The following is a 24020-nucleotide window of genomic DNA, read 5'->3' as shown; positions in this document are numbered from 1 at the left end:
AAGATCTTACAATATCAACACTTAGCTATTCTGCGTATTATAACTAAATAAAATAACTAATTTATTTGAGAATAACTTCATTTTTTAGAAAATTAAACAAAACAGATTATTTTAATGACGTAACCTTCCATTTACTGAGTTAAAAATTTCTGTTCAATCAATTAAATAATTACATTATTTTAAAGTTTTTGAGTATGCTAACAAGCTCTTCATTGATTTGATAAAAATCATGGTAATATTTTTTTAATTTTGACAGTACATTCATATATGTATTGTCAAAATAATCTTATATAAATCTTCTTTAATGACTTCAATAGGAACATTGATTTCTCATATGTGCCAAATGAATGGAAAGAATACCTTAATTTATAATATTTAAAATTGCATAGAAAGAAAAACATTTTGATTCTGCCTACTACTAATAATAAAATAAATAATTTGAAGAGACAAAAAAATTTCCTCTTCGATTTTTTTTAGAAACCCGTGAATTAGAAAAAAAAAATTTTTTTGAAGTAATTAAATCATGAAAGTGGTGAAATTTTTTTTGGAACTTAACAGCTGAAAAAGTTCAATAAATAGGCCCTGAATAGATTTTAAACTAAGTTTTTTTTTTTTTTTTTTTGAGGAAAAATATGTGAGAGTTTGCTTGAAGGTGGCTAAGAGTTATATACCCTTCGAGTTGGTCCCTTTCTGTGATTCTTTTTTTTTAGTTTTTTGCAGGCTGCTGCCTGGGAGTTGACAAGACTTGATGATTATTATTCTGCAGACCACAATACGGAAATCTTCCATGTGGCAGAATAACTACCAAGTCTTGGTAAGTGCTATGCAGCGGCCCGTGAGAAACTGAAGAAGAAAAGAAAAAAAAAAAACCTTAGAAGGTTACCAATCTGAAAAAAAATTTTCAAGCTTAAAATTTGTTAGGCATTTCGGCGATTGTATTTGATGTGATACATGATGGAAATATCTCCCATGTGAAGACTTAATTTAAGACTTAAATTTAAACTTTAAGACTTAAATTTAGACTTTAAGACTTAAATTTAGACTTTAAGACTTAAATTTAGAAAAACTTGTGTAAAAAAATTTTTCGACTGTGTTTACTTTTTACAAAAGGGAAAAGTATTTATAGTGTTAGATAAATGTGTGATGAGTGATATTTTTGTAGCCTGATTTATCGTTTCAACTATAATCCCCAAGGTGCCAAATGAATTTTAAACTTGTAAATTTGAAAAGAAAATGCAAAATTCCTGTAGTTTGTACAGGGATGGCTATGTGTTATATTCTACTAGTTTGTCCCATTTTGTGTATGTTTTTTTATTTGTTTCTCAGAAGCTTCCAAAACGTGGCGATTATTCGGCCAAAGATCATGATTCAGAAATCTCCCTGTGTGATGTAATTCTGATCTAGTTTTATTACATTACTGGAAAAAAATTCCATATTAGTTTCTGCACCTAAAGGCTTACTGTGACCAAATTTTTGTGGGCATCTGCACATGAGAAGCTAAAAAAAAAACATCGAAAGGGATAAATTTGAAGGGTAGCTTAAGAGCCAGCCCCTACATTTTATTTATTTTTTTTAAATTTAAGTTTTTTGTGCTTTAAGTTCAATCCCAGATGACCCAAAAATAGACTCACACCATCTGCCAAATCAATATAACAAGCATTCAGCTGTCTTTCTCCTAAGCAAATGGCAACAATAAACTAATTTTTAATATTCAATATAGTTTGTTTACGGTAAGAACTCCCCCTGCCACAAAGTCAGAGGCCGTCTGCCGCAATGGAAACAAGAATAGCGCATTTTGGAGAGGTTAGCTTCTCTTCACTCTAGGGCAGGGATGGCGAACCAATGGCACTCGACACAATATTTTGGGCATGCCACCTATCACAATCGAAGCATATGTAACAATTAAATTAAAATTCACGAAAAACAAACAAAATAATAAACAATTATTAATACAAAAAATTAACACTTAATGCTAAAAAAACAATTAATAACCATAAAAAACAAGCTAACAATAAATAACTAGCCAAAATAATTTAAGAGTCCTGCTTAAACTAACATCTTACTACCTAATATAAGTTATTTGTCATCTAATCTGCAACAACAGAAGTCACACTGATGTTACTTTAAGTTGAATTATTCGTATAACTGAGACATTGCAAAATGTATTTTATTTCAACGTAAATAAAGAGTTTTGAGTTGATAGTGTTTCGTATTTTTATTTTCCCTATAATCGTGAAGTCAAAATTATTTGACGGCACGTCTATGACCTCATTAAAAATTTCTTTCAGAAAAATGGCACATTGATGTATAAAGGTTCGCCACCCCTGCTCTAGGGCAATACGAAGAAAAAAATCCCTTTCTCTCTCTCATCCGAGCCAAAACCTGTCCTAAATAATGTTCCCACACCCCTACTTGAAATAGTTATACCTTGTTACCATAGTCACTGCCACGGGTCCAGCCGAATGTCTGGGGGAGTTCTTACTTTAGACAAACTATAGCTCACTTTGACATGACAAACTAATAGCCTGGGTATCAAATACTGTTAAAGTCCTCATTGCACTGAAATTGCGAATCATTTACAAATACACAGTCTCTTAATCACATAAATGCTCTCAACTGACAAGTGTTTCTCATTCACTGGAGGGGAGTGTGTGGCGGCAGCTTTATAAAGCTTAACAAAAGACCCTGGTTAAAGATACATGACCTTTTCCATGGTGATTATAGCAGAAATGCATAACATGTTTTAGGTAGGCACAAAAAGCACACAATACAGTGTTGAGGGCCAGCATTAAAATAATGCTATAATTATAGAAATGCAGGGAGTAATTAGAGTATGTTTCAAAGTAATGTAAATGAGTTATAAATATTTCATTAATCTTTTATTCCAATACAGATAAAAAATAATTAGTGTTAAGAAATTTGAAAAAAAAAATACTTGTTAGATTACAAAGCAAACAATGTTAATTGTATAGGTATACAAAAAATAAAAGTAGTTTAACAACACATATTTATTCTAAAATTAGCATTCCACTATTATTCAAGAAACAAAATTTTTTACTAAAGTAAAATTGGTTAAATCTGATGATTGCTGTTGGAACTTCTAAATTATTATTTATTTATTTACAGTTTAAAATCTTTATAACTCAAACCTTGAAGCACGAGGTTTTGTTTTTTACAGAATTTTATGTTTTATAAATCATTTCACATATTACTAAACTTACTGTGCATTGCAATATATGTCAATGTATTTTCAAATAAAAAATATATTAAAATGCATTAATGAGCACTTAGGTATTTATTAAGAATAAAAAGAAAACCTAAAATTATCAATAGCATTAGAAATAGAATCGCAAATTTATTTGATTGCTTTACAGATTGTAAAATTAATGTGATTTAGAAAATCAAATTATATAGATTTACTACTTTATTTTTCTTGGCACCTTCTGAAATTTTATTTTGTTCCTCTTTCAGTTTATTTGCTCAAATTCCTAAGTAGTTTCATTTTACTGCAAACATTGAAGCCATTGCATAAAAAGAACTTTCATAACAAAATATACAACAACGAACTAGATCAGTGACTTAGTGAAAAAACTTGGCTAAAAAATGTTTCTGAAACTTTTTTTTTTTTTAAAATAAATATTTAAGACAGTTCAGGGGTTAGCTTAAAAGGCTTTTTGGACAACTTATGACCTACGGGCCATAGGTAGTCCATGCACTACTTCATATGTTACAACCTTAGTTTTTTTAGATATATTGCATTCATGTTCAGTTCCATCTTAAAATATTTTAATTTATTTTTATTTGCAGGACTTTTAACTGAAAATGAGTGTTGCCAGCGAAAGTGTAAAAGTTTCTGACTTAGCAAATCTTCAAGACAATATGTCTGTGATAAGAATGGAAAACTTGCCAGTATTATCGAATGGAAATGGAACTTTGGATTTTTCTTCTGCTCAATTAATCAATATCCCTGTTTTGCAGGATGGCTCTGTGTCTGGAATAGATTCACAACAAAGTTATATTCTTGCAACTAGTGTTGACGGCAATACTATTCTTGTTGATGCTTCACAGCTAGCCATGCTTTCAGAACAAACTATACCTTTATATGATGGAACAAATCTTTTTCAGTTAACAGCCCAATCTACTTCAGAAGCTACCACTCTTTTAGAAAACGCAGATGAACCCAGAGAAGAGACGCCATTGGAAACTGAAAAGAGTATTAATGATGTTGTGGATGATGATGAAATTCAACCTCCTGATAAAAAGGTAAAACAAAATTGTTCTACAATTACCAAAATTTGATTAATGTTAATTAATAGAATTTCATTATTTAAATTTCATTAATTGACATTAAGGCTCTTTGATATTAAGCTATTTGTGCTTTTCAGCAAGACGACAAAGTCATATTAGTAAAATTTTCTTTCAAAAGAACTATTTGGCAGATTTCCTTCAGATTTTGAATTATGACATTTAAATTACCTAGATTAAATTGGTCTGAAAATTTGCATTTTTAACACACCTTGCATTTTTACCACATTTTTTCAGCGATCAATGTATAATAAAATAATAAATAATTATTAAAAATTACTTTTTATTATTAAATTCTCTTTGAATAAGCAAGTTTTGTGACTGTGTACAGAAATTTAATGATTTACTTCATTAGCTCTTGATGTATTGTAAAATAAGTAAAAAATAAAATAAACATTAATTGGCCCACACTTTTGACTGTTCTCCTGCCTAAACTATTGGCACCCTATTTTCCAGATTGCTCTTATGCATTATGCTTTGAGAGACAAAAAGGTATGTTTCTTAAGAAAAAGTATAGTATTCTTACGCTAAAAACTTCCCCTGCCACAAAATCTGAGGCCGCCTGCTAGTATGAACACAAGAGTAGCACATTTCAGGAAGGGTAGCTTCTCTTCAGTCTAGGGCTAACACAATAGACCCGAAGAAAAAGATTCCCTTTCTCTCGCCGATCCAACCCAAACCCTGTTCTAAACAATGACCCCACACCCCTACCTGAAATAGTTATACCTCGTTACCATAATCATCGTCACTGGTCCAGACAAATGGCATGGGGAGTTTTTACTTTAAATAAACTATATGTTTTGTGTCTGCTTTTGATCGCAATTTAAACTATTTGCTCTAAATTAGTACATTTAAAGTTAGGTGTTGAACCATTTTTTTAAAATGCTTTGAAAAATTTAAACTTAATTTGTCCAGCTCTAAGTATGACTTATATTTCTCATTTGTTTTATTTTTTTCACTTTTAGGGTTCTCATAAATGTCCCATGTGTAAACAAGACTTCTCAAATCGTAAACTTTTGCAACGACATTATAAAACTCATGCTGAAGATAAACCTCACCATTGTGATTTGTGTGATGCTTCTTTTAATAATTTATCAAATTTACATTTACACAATGCAACTCATTCTACTACAGGCTTAAAGTGTCCTGAATGTGACAGAAGTTTTACCAGACTTGCAAGCTTAAAATCACACTTAATGTTGCATGAAACTGAAGAAAATCTTTTATGTACTGAGTGTGGAGATGAATTCGTAACACAAGTAGGGCTTTTATTAAATTTTTTCATAGTTTCTTGGTTATAAATTCCTCTCTTAATATTCCTCCTTAAGTTTCTCAATAGCTATAGTTATGAAAGTGGCCATTCGCTACTTGATGAGATTGCTTACAGCCTCACATGTTAATTCGTGGTATTAACATTTCAATTTTGGATAGGAAGGAAAAGTGAGTAACAAAGTCGTAATACTCAGTGCTTTAATATGAATAAATTAACATTTCATAATATAAGTTAACATTAAAAAAATTCATTCCTTTTTGTGATTTTCAACTAAACACTGTGACGTTGTAGAACAATCTTAGAGAGAAAAAAAAACTAATTATAAATAAAGTTCTTTATTTTTGTTGTTTGAAGTTTTAAGAGAAATTTGTACATCAAAAATAAAGGTGTCAGAAAAACTAATTCTAGCCCTCAGATTTCTACAATATAGTCAGACCAGGAACAGAGAAATGTACGTTTTAAAGGGATTTTGTCATAGTATTAATCTCTAGAGTTGCTTATTCTTATTTAATAGATATTGCTATACAACTTTAATTCTTTTTCTCCCTGTAATATTTTTGAGTACTTACTCAGTAGTTTTCCAGTATATTCAGTTGTAAATGGTAAGTGCTCTAGTAGTCTATATATTATACTGAAACACCTCTTTTATAACTATAGCTAAAACCTTTTAAAACATAAATATGGACTTTTATTTAATGGGCCCGTATATTAAATAATTACTTTTTGCTTTTATCATGAAAAGTATTATATTTGAAAATTTTTACTATCCACTTCTGAAAGACAAGGAATAAGAATAGTTAAAAGAATTGTGTTTTTGTTTATCTTCTCTGAGTTTTTAAGTTTCTTTTAGTTATAGTTTAAGAGGTCTCAATTTCTTTTCCTTCTTGAAATTATAAATGTTTCACTTGGTATATAACTTTTATTTATTTCGCTATTTAAAGAATTTAAGAGTTTGAAATATTTATTCAATTTGGAATATTGTAGTAAGAAACATCTGAGATATAACTTTTTCAAAATTTACTTCATAGACTCGACCATTGTTCAAACTAAACAGCCTAGATTTGTCCAATTTTAAAATTAAGCAATCAAATTTATTTTCTTTATGCTTTTTACTTTTCTTAGTTGATACTTCTATTATTTATTAATACTTCCTTTATTTATTAACTAATTTTTAAAAAAATGAGTACACAGAAACGAATTTTCAACTTGAAAAATTAGTGAACACATTAAAAATTACCAGAAATTTCTTCGCTTCTTATTTTCAACTTTTATTTTATTGAGAGTAAAATTAAGCAGTTAATAATATTTAAGTTAATATTTTATTTGACTGTAGTATTGAGGTAAATATTTATAGGTAAAATGAAAGTTTTTTGTTTTTGTTTGAATACATTTAGATTCGAAATATGTTATTTAATCATATTATTCATCATAAAAAAAGTTCAATTAAAGGAATGAACAATATTATTATTTTTCAAGTATAAATTGGACAAGCATATGGAAGACCACATGAAAGAGTTAGTCATGGATAAAAGTTTTGTTTGCCGCTATTGCTGCAAAGGATTTCAAAAATTAAGCTATCTAAAGGAGCATATGAAGATGCATTATAAAATTAAGTAAGTTGAAAAAACTAGCATTATTTAGATAGAAAATATTTCTTTTTCTTGTTAAATGTATGTTAATAATTGAAACATATTTAAGATATGAAATTTATAATATACATTATCTTATACATTTTTTAGAGCTTCCTTAAATCATCGACAGTATCGCAAAATTAATGACCGGTCCAAATTTCCTCATAAGTGTTACTTCTGTGGAAAGCAATTTCAAAAGCCAAGTCAACTGATTCGGCACAATCGTATTCACACAGGTAGAGAATTACTACTTATTAATATTATTTTAGGATTTTTTCTAAATAATGGGCTCATTATTTTAGATTGAGTATCTGTTGGTAGCAATCTTTCTGTTTCGAAGGTACATAAAAAAAGAAAAAAAATTTATAAATTCATGTTAAATATGTATGTCAAATCAATCAAATGAAAATTAAATATTATTATTACAAATGCACAAATTAAATACTAACATTACAAATGCAACCTTAAAAAAATATGTGCTATTCATCCAAATTGCATTTTTCACCCTGTTGTCTGTCAAAATCAGATAATATTGAAAAATTGTTTGCAAGATTTTGGTTGGAGGCAAAACTCAATTTTACTAGCATCTGATACATAATCTCATTTGTTTCTGTATTATGAAAGATCAAGAAAACAATGTATTTAGCTTTTAATTTTAAACTTTAGAAAAATGACATTTTTAGCATTATTTAAATTTAAGATGACACTAGATATTTCTAAATCTTTAATTTTTGTAGAGAAAATATAAAGGATTAGTTTATAAAAAATCTGAAAATTTTACAGTTTATTAAGTTATTTGTAAAACTAATCGTTGGATTCAAAAAATTAGAATTCTGAAATGGTATTTTTTGAAAATTAACATTTTTTAGTTGTAAAAGAAATATAAATCTTTAAAACTTATAAAATTCTGCATCAATTTGACCAGTCCAAGATCTCTGAACTATGAGACACAGCTAGCATCACTAATCTCGCCTTTTTTTTCCAGCAATCTGGTCAGTAATTCAGAGTGTTTAATCTGATAACTATTTATTTCAGTTATATTAACATTTATGTCAAGTTTAAATCTTAACAAAATAATTATCAAAAGAAACACAATAACCAACATACATAATGAAATTGAATTTTCAAAATTAGGATTTAACAATAGTAAATTTGTTCTTTAAACTTAAAATAAATAATGTACTATCACTTCATAGTTAACTCAGTAGCTAGCTAACTAAATTTTGCCGGTATGTCAGAGAAGAAGCCAAGAAAGATAATCAAAATAGTTAACATACTGCCAATGTCATAGAGAATAATTACTATTATTAGTTTTTTTTTTCTTTTGAAAAATTTCTGAGGCTGAATGAGATGATCCTTCTATCCCTAAATAATGCCTTTACTTGTGGGACTTGGGCATTGAGACTTACCTCAGATCTTAAGATGAAACTAAAAAGCTTTGAGACCTTTGAACTGGACTGTTAATCTGAATATTTTTATGTGAAAAACTGATACTTGCTTTACTTGGCTCTTTCCTCATATTTTGAAATATAAAATTTTATTTCTTACGTTTTATTATAACATTTATAATGAATCCTTATTCAAATAGACATTTTTTTCACAGTTTACTGCTTACTTTAATTAAATAAGCATTTTTGCTAAATATAAAGTAAACCTCATTTTAAGTAATTGATGTCAAGCTCTCTTAAATTCTATTGATTCTAAAATATATATAGTTAAGTTTTCATATCTATATTTTTAAATTTATAAAGAAAATAATACGGTATTACTGTAAAAGATCTATGTAGCACAGTTCTATAAACCACATAAACCTACTCCCTCAAACTTAATAAATTTGCTAATTTTTAATTCTAATACTAGTTCTACAAAAAAATTTATAGTTTCAAGTTGTTGTATTTTTTGTGTTGATTTTTTTTCTTTCTAAAACGTCTCTAAAATAGTTTAGCTATTGCACAATAGTTGTCTTGTCATTTATATTTTTTTGTAAAATTTACAAGATATTTTCCCTTTTCAGATATGGGTAATGTGTATCAATATGCACATAAATGTAAAATTTTATTTATAACATTATTGCAACTTTTTATTTATACTGAAATATTTGAGTAGAGTCCAAATTTATGATCATGTTATAAATGTTTAATTCAATAATTGCATCATTTTATAACCTATTTTTTATTTTGGTTGACAGGAGAAAGACCCTTTAAATGTGATATATGCAGTCGAGCTTTCAACCAAAAAGGAGCTTTGTTAATACACTCAGTAAAGCATACTGGTGAACGTCCATTTATTTGTGAATTTTGCCCAGCAGCTTTTGCCCAAAAAGGCAATTTGAGAAATCATATTCGCCGAGTGCATACTTTGCTTCCTCTGGAAACGGGCGACGGAGTCCATAAATGTGAACTGTGTACTTGCGTTTTCCGAAAACTGGGAAGTTTGAATGCCCACATGAGTCGAGCTCATTCCTCGGCATTAGCTCCTACTATAGAAACAGTTAAAAATCAATGTGATTCAGCCACAGAACCACCAAAAGAAGTATCCACCGTTGTGAAACAATTAATTGAGCTGTCTAAAGAAGCAAAACTACAGGATATAAATAAAGATACTTTTGAAACAATAGTTGTAGACAGTAATGTAAGTGCAGACATATTGCAACAAGCCTTAGAGAACAGTGGACTTGTATCTGTAGAGCAAACAGATAAGTCAAAGCCTTATATAACGACTGTTGAAGACACTGCTACTGGCACCATGAGAAAACACATTACAAGGAGTGTTGGTGGTGTTAGATGGTATCAATGTATGTACTGTACTAAAGAATTTAAAAAACCGAGTGACTTAGTCAGGCATATTCGAATACATACTCATGAAAGGCCATTTAAGTGTGGTCAGTGTTATCGAGCATTTGCCGTACGAAGTACTCTTAATGCTCATATTAGGACTCATTCTGGCACTAAAGAATTTTCCTGCGAACATTGTAAAAAATTGTTTTCTACCTCAGGGAGCTTGAAAGTTCATCTTTTACTTCATAGTGGTGTCAAACCATTTTCATGTACTATATGTGATAAAGCCTTTCGAACGTCTGGTCATCGAAACAGCCATATGGCGTCGCACCAAAAGGATAAAGTTTCAAAACGTTCTAAAAAGAAACTTTCGCCACAAACTTTAGATCTCAATGTTACAGTTCCATTGCAGGAACCAATCCTCATTACAGATGAAGGCTTAGTTCAACCTGTATCAAAGAATAGTGCAATGTATAATGAGCTTATTAAAAATAAGTTTGGGGGAGACAGACCCTATCGCTGTTCTATGTGTGATAAGGGCTTTAAGAAATCAAGTCATCTGAAGCAACACATACGTTCTCATACTGGTGAGAAACCTTATACTTGTACTCAATGTCAAAGATCTTTTGTATCAAATGGGGTCTTAAAAGCCCATATGAGAATTCACACTGGTATGAAAGCTTATCAATGCACTGTGTGTAATGCTGCTTTCACCACAAATGGTTCTCTCAAAAGACATATGTGCATACATAGCAATGAAAGACCATACATGTGCCCTTATTGTCAAAAAACATTTAAAACAGCCATGAATTGTAAGAAGCATATGCAAACTCACCGCTATGAGTTGGCTCTTGGCTTAGAAACTGGAGTGTCTGTTACAGTTATGTCAGATGGTGTTGTTGGGGTTCATAATCCAGAAGAAGCTGAAAAAGTCACTTCAACCACTGAAAACAGTACAGTCGAAAAACAAGCGCATGTTCAAAATAATGAGACAGAACAAGTAGCAGAAAATGGTTTGGAAAAAGAAGCTGTTCTTTCCGTGTCAGATAATTTTGTTAATCAGGACGCAACTAAAATAACTATAACAGTATGTTTTTTTTTTATCTATTATTTTATTTTTTTATTACTAATTATTCGACTGTCAATGATAATTTGCTTTCCATTGTAGGAAATTTTGCCACAGCATTTGTCTCGTGAGGTGTATAATCCAGATACTGGTATGATTGAGCACATCGAAGTTGTGAGCCAGTCAGAAGTTTTTGGACAAACACCAATATTCTCAATTCCTGAAACAGAATTTGGGGGAAATCAGTTGACTTTGCAGGTAAAAAGTGTTTTTAAAACTTTTGGCACTTATCACTCAAAATGTTTTTCAGTTGGAGAGATAAAAATCATAAATGATCAGCAACAACAAGATTTTCGAAATACATAAATATTTCTTTCATTCTAAAATCATCCCTGTTTAAGTGTGTCAAAATAAATATTAAATTGTATGCTGCTTTTTGTGGATATCAATGTGAGGAATAATCAGCATGTTTTTAATGGTCTCTTCTTGTTTAATTAAATCTTTCTATGTGAAAATTGGGAGACTTTTTACTTTTAAATAGTCACATTATTTTATTGAAAAAAGTTTTCCTATTAGTTATTTTGGTTCCGAAGATGTTTAGATCTCCTTATCAAACCGCATTAACTATGACTTTGTAAGATAAAAAATAAACGCGAAAGAAATTTTATGATAGAATTTATTAAATATTTACTGAGTAAAAAATATGCTATTTAAGATATTCCTAGTGTGATTAAAGATTGAATTAGACTATATAGTCACAAAAAATAATAAGTCAGCATTAAATTGCTTTTAATTGTAAATGCAGCAATTGTTTCCACATTGATTAATCAAGTAAAATCAGTAATTCTGACAAATTCTTAGAATTGTTGAATATATCATTTTCACAGTATGTGTTTTATTTTTATTGTGACTCTTTAGCTTAAATCTTAACTTGTTAAATAAATTAATTGAATGGGTTTAGAGGAATAAAAGCTTAAAATCAGAACTTTTTTTAATCAAGCTTAATCAACATAAAAAAAATTAGTCTAGGTACAGGAAGAGAAAAAAAAATTTTCTTTTTTCACACCTGATAGCTCTGAAAACTTTCAGCATTAAGAAATTATGCTTTAAGGCAAGTTAGGAATGGACAAACTATAATCTACCCAAACACAATGAAAAAGATTAATCGTAGTTATATTTATTACTTTTTTTAAAAAAAGGGGGGGAAAATACATTGAGGTTTTAAAAAAAAAAAAACATTTTTCCCATTTTCTTGAAGCATGTTGGAAGGAAAAAAGTAAGGACTTAGTTTTATTTAATAATTCAGAGCAGAGTTCTCATTTATGTGCTTCAGTTACTTTTTTAGGAAAAATTGTAAGAATAATATCTGGAAAATATTGACAAACCTTTTGATACTATGTTTAAAATGTATGTTAAAAAACTAATGTTTTAAATTGATAATACAAAAAAATTATTCAAAAATTGTGAACTTTTGAAAAATTATTTGCTCTAAAAGTTTTCTTTTTCTCAATTGTTACTATTGTATTTCAATAAATATAACGAGATAAGATTTAATGTTTATCCACAGAATACATTATGAAGTCATGTTAAACTGAAGTAACAAAATTTAGCTTATTTCTAAAGAATAATAAAATCAATGTTATATATTTCTTTCTTATGTATTATTGTTTCTATATATGTGTAATTAAATCAGAGCATGACAATTCTATATATGAATACATGGTATTTCTGTTGTTTTTTTAAGTAGGGGAGAGTGGGGTAGCCCCGCCCAGCGGATACCCCCGCCCACAGTCATTTTCATATGTATAGAATATTTTTTCAAGTCAATGGGCCATCGGACATTAATTGTTGTATTAAAAAAAGATTATTTTCAAAGTTTCAAGTATTTATACAGCTTTAAACATGGTAAACAATAGTTTTGAAAATATGTTGAATACAGTAGTCATGAAATTAAGAAAAATTGGTTGAATGTTTCGATTAAACTTCATTTTAATACTAAAAAAATAATTTTTTCTATACATACAGCATTAAAGTATGTAGTCTTAAGTTTAATTTGCACGAAGAAAGAAGTTTATATGTGAAAAATTGTTTGAGTAATTACAAATTTACAAAAAAATTGGATTTCGGGTAGCCCTGCTCACATGAATGTCGGGTATCACCGCCCAATTTTATTTTGTCGATAAATGTACGGTTGCAAAGATTATTATTTTATTGCTTCAAATTTGAATGTTATATGCATTTTTAACGACAAATATTGTTGTTATTAAATGATAGAATCCACTAAAAGTATATAAATATGTAATAAATAAAATAATTTTGTGATAAAAATGATAAATGAGGTTTATCTGTTGTCAATACATTGGTCACTTTCATTTACACCTGAAAAAACAGTCAAAAAGCATAATTTTTGTAACTGGGCGGGGCTACCCGACACATTTTGAAAAGAGCTGAAGAACATGTTTTTTTAAATTTCTATTTTTTTAAGTTAAACTATTCTTTTTTTGGTTTATTCTTTTTGCATTATTTAAGTAGATGGTAAAACAATAGAAACATGCAACAATATTGATTATTACTCAATATTATACAGAAATATAAGCAATACTCCTTAAGTGAGCGGGGCAACCCGACTCCCCCCTATTATGATCCAGAAATTTTTGAATTGCACATTTGAGTGAATTATTCTTTTTAGTGCATTGAATTTGCAGTTATTTCATCATAAATTTATGTAATTTTCTTATTACTTTTTGGTGTTTTTATTTTTATTTTGCTAGGGATTTCTATATGGTTTTTAAAATTATTGCATAAAATTTTTTTTAATGCAAAATAATTACATCACAATATACTACTTTTGAATTATGCAATTAAATTATCACTTTTTGATGTGTTTTAATTCTCCTAACTCCATCGTAAATCTAAGTGGTTTTTTGTTATTTTTTACGCATATTGTTCGGAACAACCACATGGTTTTTAAAATCCCAGTATTTTTAATACAGTATTAATGCCAGATGCAATCCTTGAACCCCACATTTTAGTAAATCTTTTTTTGACACCTGGTTTGTTTCATCGTAAATCTATGAGGTCTTGTTAATTGCTTTTGTGGCATTTATTGCTATAGATTTTCACTTTATTTTTAAATTCCTGATTCTTTTTTATATGTGACATGTAAAATTCAAAAAGAGCGAAATGTGCAAATGTTAAACTTTTTACTGTTTGTAATTTTGTTTCTTATTCCTTATAGCATATAAGGTGTTTTTCTCTCTTTTTTTTATTACCTGTCTTGTATTTAACATTTATACAACTTCTTATTGTTAAATTCACTAAATATAAAAATCTTGAAGCTGTATTAAATTAAGTTTGCATTCATAATATATATTTTTTAAGTTGAATTTGCATTTAATGTACTTAATCAAATATTTAATTTTTACTTTTATTTTATTCTCTATAAACCTTAAGTTTTTTTTAACGGATCGAATTCATTTTAAAATGAATTTTAGTCTAATTTTTTGTGTATATATGTATAAAAAAAGAAAATTTTTATATTTTCCATAATGTTTTTATTTTGTTTTGTGAAGTCCGTTTTCTTGTTAAGAAGGAAATAAATATTAGTTTTGCATACTTTAATTTTGAATACATTGTAATATTTAGAAGCATAATTTAATTTTGTACATTATTTCTTAGTTCATTGTTAAAAAAATTTATTGTCTGGAATGCTGATGCTCGTTTAAAAATTAACAGATTTTTGTAACTACAGTCAAACCCCGCTATACTGAGCCTTCAAGGGACCGAAATTTCTGTTCATTATAACCGGGAGTTCACTATATCCGTTCCGTAAGCAATTTTAACTAATGGTTCCGAACTCCTTTTTATTATACATTATTTAAATAAATGACAGAAGAAATGAAATACAAAAATGACTGAAAAATAATGCGTAGTAATAAAAAATGTGTTAACTTACTTTTAAATTTATTACTCTTAGTTTTGCGTACAAAAAAAGTTAGTGATCTTTAGCTGATACAGGGAAAAATTTGTCCATACATCTGCCTAGGTTAGTCTTTGTTTAGGGATGGAAAAGTGAGATAAAAGAAGCGAACAAGAAAAAATGCTTATAGCTACATTCCACTCTTATGGATGGTCTTAAAAATTAGTATAAGTATTTATTTTGAAGTAGACATTTCAAATATATTTTTAAAAAATGAAGAAAAAATTCAGTCGAAGACAGAAGAAAGTTCATTATGTCCAACTTCCTCACTTTTTTAGTTCACTGTATCCACAAAAAATAACATTATACGTGTATAGCAAGGCACGGGACCGAACATTTCGTTCACTATATCCGGGATTTCACAATAAACTGTGTTCACTATAGCGGGGTTTGACTGTATTAAGTACTTGAGCATGTGGCCTTTCAATGGTCATCCTGTTAAGCAAGTTATCTTCACTTGAAAAAGTTATGCACCACTAGTGTTGGTTCTTCTTTTCTGAGACTATGAGCTAGATAATTGTGTACAAAAACATCTTTGTATATTTATACACATACTTATTATTGAGCTTGCTATCTTTTTTATAACTATTCTAATTATTAAGAACAACATTTGCCAAATTATACCATTTATCATCAATTTTTATAGCTTTAATCTCAGCATTTATCATCAATTATATGATTCATAAAAGTTTATTGAATTTTTATAGCTTTAATCTCAGCATTTATCATCAGTTATATGATTCATAAAAGTTTATTGAAAAAGTATCTTGATAAGTGCAGTTTTTGGGGTCATCACTTTTCTTTTTATTATTATAAATAATTCAACTTAGTCTCCATTTTGATAGATATGTAGTAAAATGTATGTTTAGACATTAGTTTAATATTAGCTTTAAATTTCAGTTGTGTGACAAACTTATCTTATGGATTTTCTTTAAACATATATTTTGTTTAGAACATTCTGAAATGTTCTAAACAATTGAAGACTGTATATTTAGCTGTATAACTATAACTGTCCATTCTTAAATTTTTCAGTCATACAGAACAATCTGCACTTACTAGCATACATTTTTAAATATTTCAAAAAAGTGGAATTTTAGCTTCACGCTAAAATGCAATAAAAGTATTACATAATTGAGCTAATGTGTCATATTGAATACATTACATTTATAAACCTCTTCCACTCATTCTTATTTGCTTATAATATAATAATTGATTAATTGAGAAAAAAATTATTAGTTATTATTTAATTATCAATTAAGTTATTATTTAGTTGCTATTAATAATGCTATTTATAATTAAAACCCATACTACAGGCTGATACTGAACCTGAGGAATTTGTTTCATCTACTACAACAAATGAAAATCTTTTACCAGAACATCTATCAAATATCTTAGAACAGCAACAAGAAACTATAGTTGAAACGACACCAGCAGCAAATGTAGAAATAAAATCTAAAGTACCTAAGAAGCAAAAGTTTAAAAGACCTTTCAAGTGAGTTTTTTTTTTATCTCATTGCAATCTTACAATTATTTCTGATTCAAGTAAATTTTAACATTAAAAAAAATTCTATGCATTTCAGTTTAATTATTTCTGATTTTTCTTGTACTTTCATTGTTAATCAACGTATAAATGTCAGCAATAAACTTTAATTCAATTTAAAAATTACCTAAAAGTCTTGAACCTTTTTAGAACTCCTAAAAATAAATGTAAGTTAAGAAGTTATACATAGTTTGAAAACATATTATTTAACTTTTTAAACAGTGTCCTTCTTGAACTTTCTTTTGTGTATTTAATATGTATCAATGTTAGGATTACAAACACATTTAACTGATTTAAGTGCTTTTGAATTTATCAAATACGAAATTTGTAAATAGCAGAATTGCCCTGACATCCAATTTAGCATTTCTTGTTTTTGCCTCTCTCTCCTCCCTCATCGAGTTTTTCAAAAGCCCAGTTCCATTATTTGTCATTTTTTTACTAGGCTTAATAGCCATGATCCGAAAAGCCAGCAGCCTGCTCTATATGTTTATACATATACTATAGATAACATCAAATAATCTTTCTAGATTTAAGATTCTTTCTAGATTATTAAAGTAGATTAATCAATCTAGTTTATTTGAATTAGAATAATCTAGAAAGATTAAAGTTGTTTTAATTTATTGTAAGGCATGTACTGCTTTTTAATTAAATAGTTGAAGTTATGCTTATTGTGTTTTCTTTTTTGCCTCAGGTGTGATCAGTGTCCAAAAACATTTAAGAAAACTAGCCATCTGAAACAACATATAATCTCTCATACTGGTGAGAAGTCTTTTTGGTGTACAATATGTGGGGATATGTTTAGTCACAATAGAGTCTTGAAGCAGCACATCAGAACTAAGCATGAACATGTCCGGGATTTTAAATGCTCCATTTGTAGTACTGTTTTTACTACTAATTATAACCTTTTGAGGCATATGAACACCCATGATACACACCTCTATCCTTTTCATTGTGCTTATTGTTCTGATAAATTTATGACAAAGGACTGTTATAAGTTACATTTGGATGAATATCATCAAATTCAAGGAATCAGGGAAGGTATGTTTATTTACTTTTTTTTTACTCTTGATATTTTATAGAAAAGATAAATTCTAATGGATGGCATTTTTTGCACAGTTCTTTGGATAAACGAATTTTATAAACATGTGAAAAAATTTTCAATTTCCTTAAAAAGTTCTTGAGATATGGTGAAATATGCAAAATATAAAATTAATATTATAGGGTCCAAAATTTGGACTACTCTCTTAAATAAATTAAGTGGTTATTAACTATTATATTATTTATTTACTAACTATTATATTATTTATTTACACAGGCTATAAATTAATACTATGTGCAGTAAAAAACTAAAAATCTTGTAATAAATATTTCAAATTAGTTTAAAAAATCTAAACGTTATTAATAACACTACTCTGCCTGAAAACCAGCCCTGATACCAACTAATTTTTATGTAAAATACCTATTCTTCTAAATCTGAATGTCCACCGTATTCTAGAGACTATGTTTATCAGCTCTTACGTAGAAGAGGGTCAAATTTTATGTTCATGAACTTGATATGGATAAGGGAAAAGGATTACTTGACCCATCAAATTTCTTCTGAGATGTTAGAGAGAGTAAACCTCTTAAAGCATAAATCAGTTAAATTGTAAAAATAATTATTTAAATTGATTTTTTTCCTCCAAACTATTCTTTATTTTATACATATCAGGAATAGTTTGGAATAATAAGGGAAAGCTTTAAACCTTTTTTTCCCAACTAAACATCAATAAATGATAGAAACACAGAGCCAAGATTTTGATCAAAAGTGTTTGGTGAGAGTTGAGAGGTACCAGAAGCGATTTCCTAATCACCTCTACTTTTGATCACTCTCTTGACTCAACTATTGAAACCATATTTTTCCAGATTTGAGTTCTAAATCCACTAGAAAAGTATATTAAATCAGAAAAAATAAAATTTTTAGTCTGATTTTGTAACTTCATTAATTGTCTGTACTAAATCATAGAAATATCTTAGTCGGTTACTCAAACTGTTTTATATCATGAAAATTTAACCATCAGAGTTTTAGTTATTTAAAAAATTTCTTTTTTTAGCGAAAAAGAAAGTTATTTAGATAAATAATCTGTGAAACTTTTTTTACTATGGTTAAAAATATTTGAACATTACATTTTCATTAATTTTGTATAATATTTTGACTATAGAACCTATAAATGAAATCTTTGAGAGAATTCACGAAGAAATGTCTGAAAATATGCCAGAAAAAGTTGTACAGGAAGGAGTAAGTATTGAAACACCTGATCAGAACTTAGAAAAATCAACAATTCAAGTACAAATGTCCAATAATACTGATGTAGTTGAAAAGATATTTTTAAAGTCTCTGAAAGAAAGCAAAAGAGGAGTGAGTATAATTTATTTTAAAGTCTGAAATTTAATCATTTTTGTAATGAGTTTCAACTTTAAAATAGTTTTTATCAGTGATAGGTACCTTTATCTATCGTTAATTCATTTTCTAGGAAGATGGTTATACTTAGATAAGCTGTGCCTTCAGAAGGTTTACTTTTTTGGGGATTTGATGACTTTAGCAATGAATCAATCTTAGCTATAAATTAATCTTGATGACTTAATCAATTAAAAACCAATGTTATACAGGCATGCCACTTTTCTGTGGATTCATTGAATTTTGCTTTTTTTTACCAGTTTTTTATTATTTTTAAAATTAATCTACTTTTCTGATGTGATGTTTCCTTTTTTCCCCACATGATTTCTATAATTCCTGTAATCAGTGCAAATCAATATTAAAATTATATTATGGGTTTAACTTTGCACAGATGTAAGACTTATACAAAAAGTTCAAATTTTCAGTTAAAAGTCTTAATTCTCAAAGTTATTTAGTGATGACCATATCTTTCACATGACTGTTGGTCATTTGATATAAAGATAAGTTTTGATTAATTATTTTAAAATACTATGAATTTGATATGTTGAACTTACAATTTATTCAAAAGTGATTGAAGTCACTTATCACTTTTGTTGTTTCAGAATTCAGACTTTTGAATGTTATTATATTGAGAAATAACAAACTTGATTGATTGAACTTTCCTGTAATGAAATTTTATAAAGCTGAATGGGAGCTATTTGTTTATTGTTTTTAGATAATGCAGTTATAAATCAAATCTTGTATGATAGATATTAGTTTATAAATCTCTTTACAGAGTATGTTTGAAATGATTTAAAATGAAATTATTTACAACTACTAATTAACAATGAAATAGTTACAGAATTTTTATAATTGTGAACAATTTAATTGAATAAATTTTTAAAAATATTGTTTTGCTGCATTCTAAATCACTGAATTCTTTAGTTAATGGCATTAAACTCTGAGGAAGAAATTTTAAATTCAATTACATTTTTTAACTAAGTATTAAATCTTCAAATTAGCTCTTTGTTGAAATTGGTTCCAGTTAGGAGTTAATAATTAATGACAATTTGAAACAACTAATAGAAGAGTTATTCATTAATTTTTATTTGTAATATGATTTCCTTTTTTACAACATACTTCGCAATGTAATATATTTAAAGCTATCAAATCATTCAAGAGTAAAAGTTAAGGTTTTATAGTAAAAGCCATTTTCCTGTGTTATGCCTGCCTTATCTCAAAACAACTAAGAATATTTTTTTATTTATTTATTTTTTTTTGGAAAGAGGAGAATTCTCTGTTTTAAATATTTAATGGTTGATTTTGTAAAGTGATGAATTATAAATTATCCTCAAACATAAAACTAACTTATCACAACACGTTCATAAGGGGATTGAACTTAAGATTATTATATTTTGCTTCCTCCTCAGCATTACAACCTGTTATCCAAGGCTATCTAGCTCAGTTTTCTTCATCGAAATCTCTTAGGGCCAATGCTCCTCCCGCGTGTTAGTCATATTATTTTCTAGTTGAATTATTCTTTCTCCCTACAACAAATTCATCAGTATTATATGTACCTCTGTTTGATTTCAGTTTTTATTAAAGTTTTTCTTTTTTCAGGGAGGAAGGGATTATACCCCTAAGCAAATTCATCAATGTTCACAGTGTCCAAAGAGTTTCAAGAAGCCCAGTGATCTTGTTCGACATCTAAGAATTCACACTGGGGAAAAACCATATGCTTGTGAGAGTTGTGGCAAAGCTTTTACTGTAAAGTCTACATTAATAAGCCATCAGAAAACACATACGGGTGAAAAAAACTTTTCTTGCCATGTCTGTAATTCTCTTTTTGCTACAAAGGGAAGTCTAAAGATTCACATGAGGCTTCATACAGGTATTTTTTTGTTATTAATATTTTTTTTTCTTTACTTTTTTGAGATTTGCCAACAATATATTTGTATAAAAAAATTTTTAGTTGCCCATTCTTATGTTCACATAACCTTTCACACCACTAATGTTGCTTCACTTTTTTTGGTAGAAAGTTAATATAATTATATGAATACCATTAAAATATTTTTTTTTCAGATCACTAACGAATAGCAATTTGTTAATTATCTATCAGACTGATTTTTGATAATAATATCTTTTAAAAAACAAGAAAAGTAGTTATAAAACACAATTTCAAAAGTTAATTCAATTATTTTTAATTTTCTGACAATTCTAAAAAAGAAAGATAAAAACAAGCAAGATCAAGTAGGCTTACCTTTACTTTTGAACATTTTAAAAGGGTGCATCCTTATGGTACATTTTTAAAGGGTGCATTCTTATGAACCACTTATAGCTCAGTGATTAAGGCACTGAACTGTGACTGTGAAGAACTGGGGTTCAATCCCCAGTCTCAAGCCCACTCATCTGCAGATTGATGGGTACGAGCTTGTCTGGGAAGTAAAAGCAGCTTGTGCACAGTATTGACTACATTACTGTAACCATGCTGTTTATCACAAAATTGTGGAGCCTTAATATCCATGAACGACTATTGCAGGAGTGTTTTACTTTTGTATACTTTACTTGACAGGAACAATCATCACTTAGATTTAGCAAGCGTATTGCAGAGATGCCAACTTGCTCCGGACAGCAAATATATATTTTAAAGTGGTAGTTTATCAATTGTGATTCTTGGTTTAATAAATTCAATTTAGTAGATTTTTATCCAACACTATTTCTAAATAATTCGTAGGCTTATATAATTCACCACTTTATCGTACTTATGTCATGCTGTACCTTTTAAAAAACAAGCAAAAACAGTCAAATATTTGCAAAATTTACTTTGTAGTTATTTACCGTTTTTTTTATTATTTTGGCATGTCCAGAGCAGTTGGCATTTCTGGTATTGTTGAGTTAAAAATACTAAAGCTTTGCACGTAACAGATGAAAAGAATTTACCATAAAGATTGATAACTGTAGTTCCCATGAGAATTATTACATAATCCAGTTGATTCTTGCAGGAATGGTGTAATGGTGATCTCAAAACAACATTCACCATGACCACTTTAAAATACTGTTCAACTATAAATATATTATTAAATTAGAAAACAATTTAATAGCTGTTTTGCAACAAAACCATTGTTTTTACAATGAAATCAATTCTTTGTTTTGTTAAAAAATTTTTTGATTTTTTTTTTTTTTGTGTTTCCTTATTTGACCTTTACCGCATTTGGTGCAGAGGTTTTCCTTCTCGATAGTAGAGGTTTGATTGTCTCTGCTAAAGGTTTTCTTGAATACAAAGACTGTGAAAAAAAATTCCATGCCTCTCAAATGTGGTTGTAAATTGAGGTGGTCGCTGCATAGAGTTGGTCTTTGCTGGCTGTTTCACTGTATTTGTAACTCTTTTTATATTTTATGCTCTGTGAAAAAAAGTAGGCAGACACTTCAAAATGAATATCATAGATTTGTTTATTTACTTTCTTCTTTATAACAACTAACACCTTATTTGAAAACCAAACAATTATTTTTATGATTATTGATTATAGCTTTAATTGTATTGTCAATTTATTTTGTGTCTTTTCTATTTTGTTTCTCCAATAAGGAAAGAAAATAATATTTTTTATTCATGAAGATTTTTTTTTTCAAATACTTGTTTGCATTGTAAACTATTTTTTTCTTTCACAGTTTATTACATTACATAATATATTACATATGTGTTTATTTATTTCTCTCTCATTAAAAATAGTTAAAACACTTAGTTATTTCAAACATGTGTGATCAACGTAAATTACCACATTAATTACACTAGTAATTGCAGTTCACAAGTAACAGTGCTCAAGTATTCTAAGAAATTGTAATAAATATTTATTTATGTGTAATAAATGTTAATTTTGAAAAAAGTAAAACTATCAAGACGTGTTACTTATATAGTTATCATTTTTTCAGGTGCTAGACCCTTTAAGTGTCCTCACTGTGAGTTGACATTTAGAACTTCTGGTCATCGTAAGAGTCACATGGCTTCACATTTTAAAGATCGTACTAATCGTAAACGTAAATTAACAAATACAACTGCTGAAAAAGAACAACTGCAGCTGAATAATATCATGGGTTCAACACTTGTTACTCTTGGAGAAGATGTTGTGAATGCCTTCTCTTCAGAAGCATGTACAGAACTGCCTACTTTTACTTCAGATAGTTTTCAACTGCCGGCCAATTTATTCAATCCCAATGTACAGTTAACCACCATTGATCCCAACACATTACTTCCAAAACCATTTCAAATAGATGCCTCAGTACTCCAACAACTTCAGGGACTTAATTTCAATATCACTTTGAATCCTGCAGTCAGTGAATCCCAACTGATAAATCCCAAACCATCTACAGATTCTAATCAAACCCAACAGATTATTAGCATTGATGGCAATACTCCTGTTTCAAACTCTAATACATTTACAATAAATCCTAATATGATTATTCAGCAACTGGGATTTACAATAGCTTCTCAACAACAAACTGATATGCAGAATTCTGACAATCTGACTTTAATCATACCAGGAACTAGTCTACTTAAGAATGGTACTAATAACATAGTCCAGACAGGAGAGTTGCTAGAAGCTCAGGTGCTGACCGTTGGAGAGGGGGCCAAAGAGAGCACTGAATTTATTGATGTGAGCAAAAGTCAAGAAATTTTTTTAAATCCGCCAACAGTTTCTAGTTTCTCAGAAGTGTCTTCAACTCCAGTAGTGCCCGAAACAGTGCATGTGTGTAATGTCTGTAGTAAAGGGTTTAAAACTGCTAAACAATTAAATAATCATGTAAAAACTCATAACAAACCTGAAAATATTTATCATTGTGAGATATGTGACATTAATTTCAAATTGAAAAATCAGCTACTGAAACATTTAATTAAATTCCATAAAGTTAAGAATTGAAGTAACAAATCAGCATTATTCTCATATTGTAAGGTTCTTTCATCTGATATTTCTATACTATATTTTTGTATTCAAAACTGTTAATTATTATACTATTTATTAAAGTTTAAAATATATTGCTTA

At 28.6% G+C, this 24020-nt stretch overlaps 1 protein-coding gene across 4 annotated transcripts in view; it reads left to right on the top strand.

The window, feature by feature from the left end:
- LOC107452586 (zinc finger protein 236) overlaps positions 1-24020 on the top strand; it is a 24412-nt gene extending 392 nt beyond the window's left edge. For 2 of the 4 annotated variants that reach the window (XM_016069090.4, XM_071179765.2), the window contains exons 2-12: positions 3808-4263; positions 5271-5564; positions 7055-7191; positions 7318-7445; positions 9398-11073; positions 11155-11310; positions 16345-16523; positions 17263-17609; positions 18770-18966; positions 20605-20875; positions 22912-24020. In XM_016069090.4, coding sequence (XP_015924576.2) covers positions 3823-4263; positions 5271-5564; positions 7055-7191; positions 7318-7445; positions 9398-11073; positions 11155-11310; positions 16345-16523; positions 17263-17609; positions 18770-18966; positions 20605-20875; positions 22912-23897 — 4812 coding nt within the window. In that variant the 5' untranslated portion in view covers positions 3808-3822 and the 3' untranslated portion in view covers positions 23898-24020. Of the gene's footprint in view, positions 1-212; positions 233-792; positions 815-3807; positions 4264-5270; positions 5565-7054; positions 7192-7317; positions 7446-9397; positions 11074-11154; positions 11311-16344; positions 16524-17262; positions 17610-18769; positions 18967-20604; positions 20876-22911 lie in introns of those variants that run through there. The other 2 variants (XM_087164803.1, XM_087164792.1) reach the window with 2 other exon arrangements.

The sequence above is a fragment of the Parasteatoda tepidariorum genome, chromosome 1 (assembly GCF_982258835.1).
Source record: "Parasteatoda tepidariorum strain Cologne lab strain chromosome 1, Ptep-v5.0, whole genome shotgun sequence".
NCBI classification, from domain to species: Eukaryota; Metazoa; Arthropoda; class Arachnida; order Araneae; family Theridiidae; genus Parasteatoda; species Parasteatoda tepidariorum.
The sequence above is the reverse complement of the archived record's forward strand: the minus strand, read 5'-3'. Positions and strand labels throughout refer to the sequence as shown.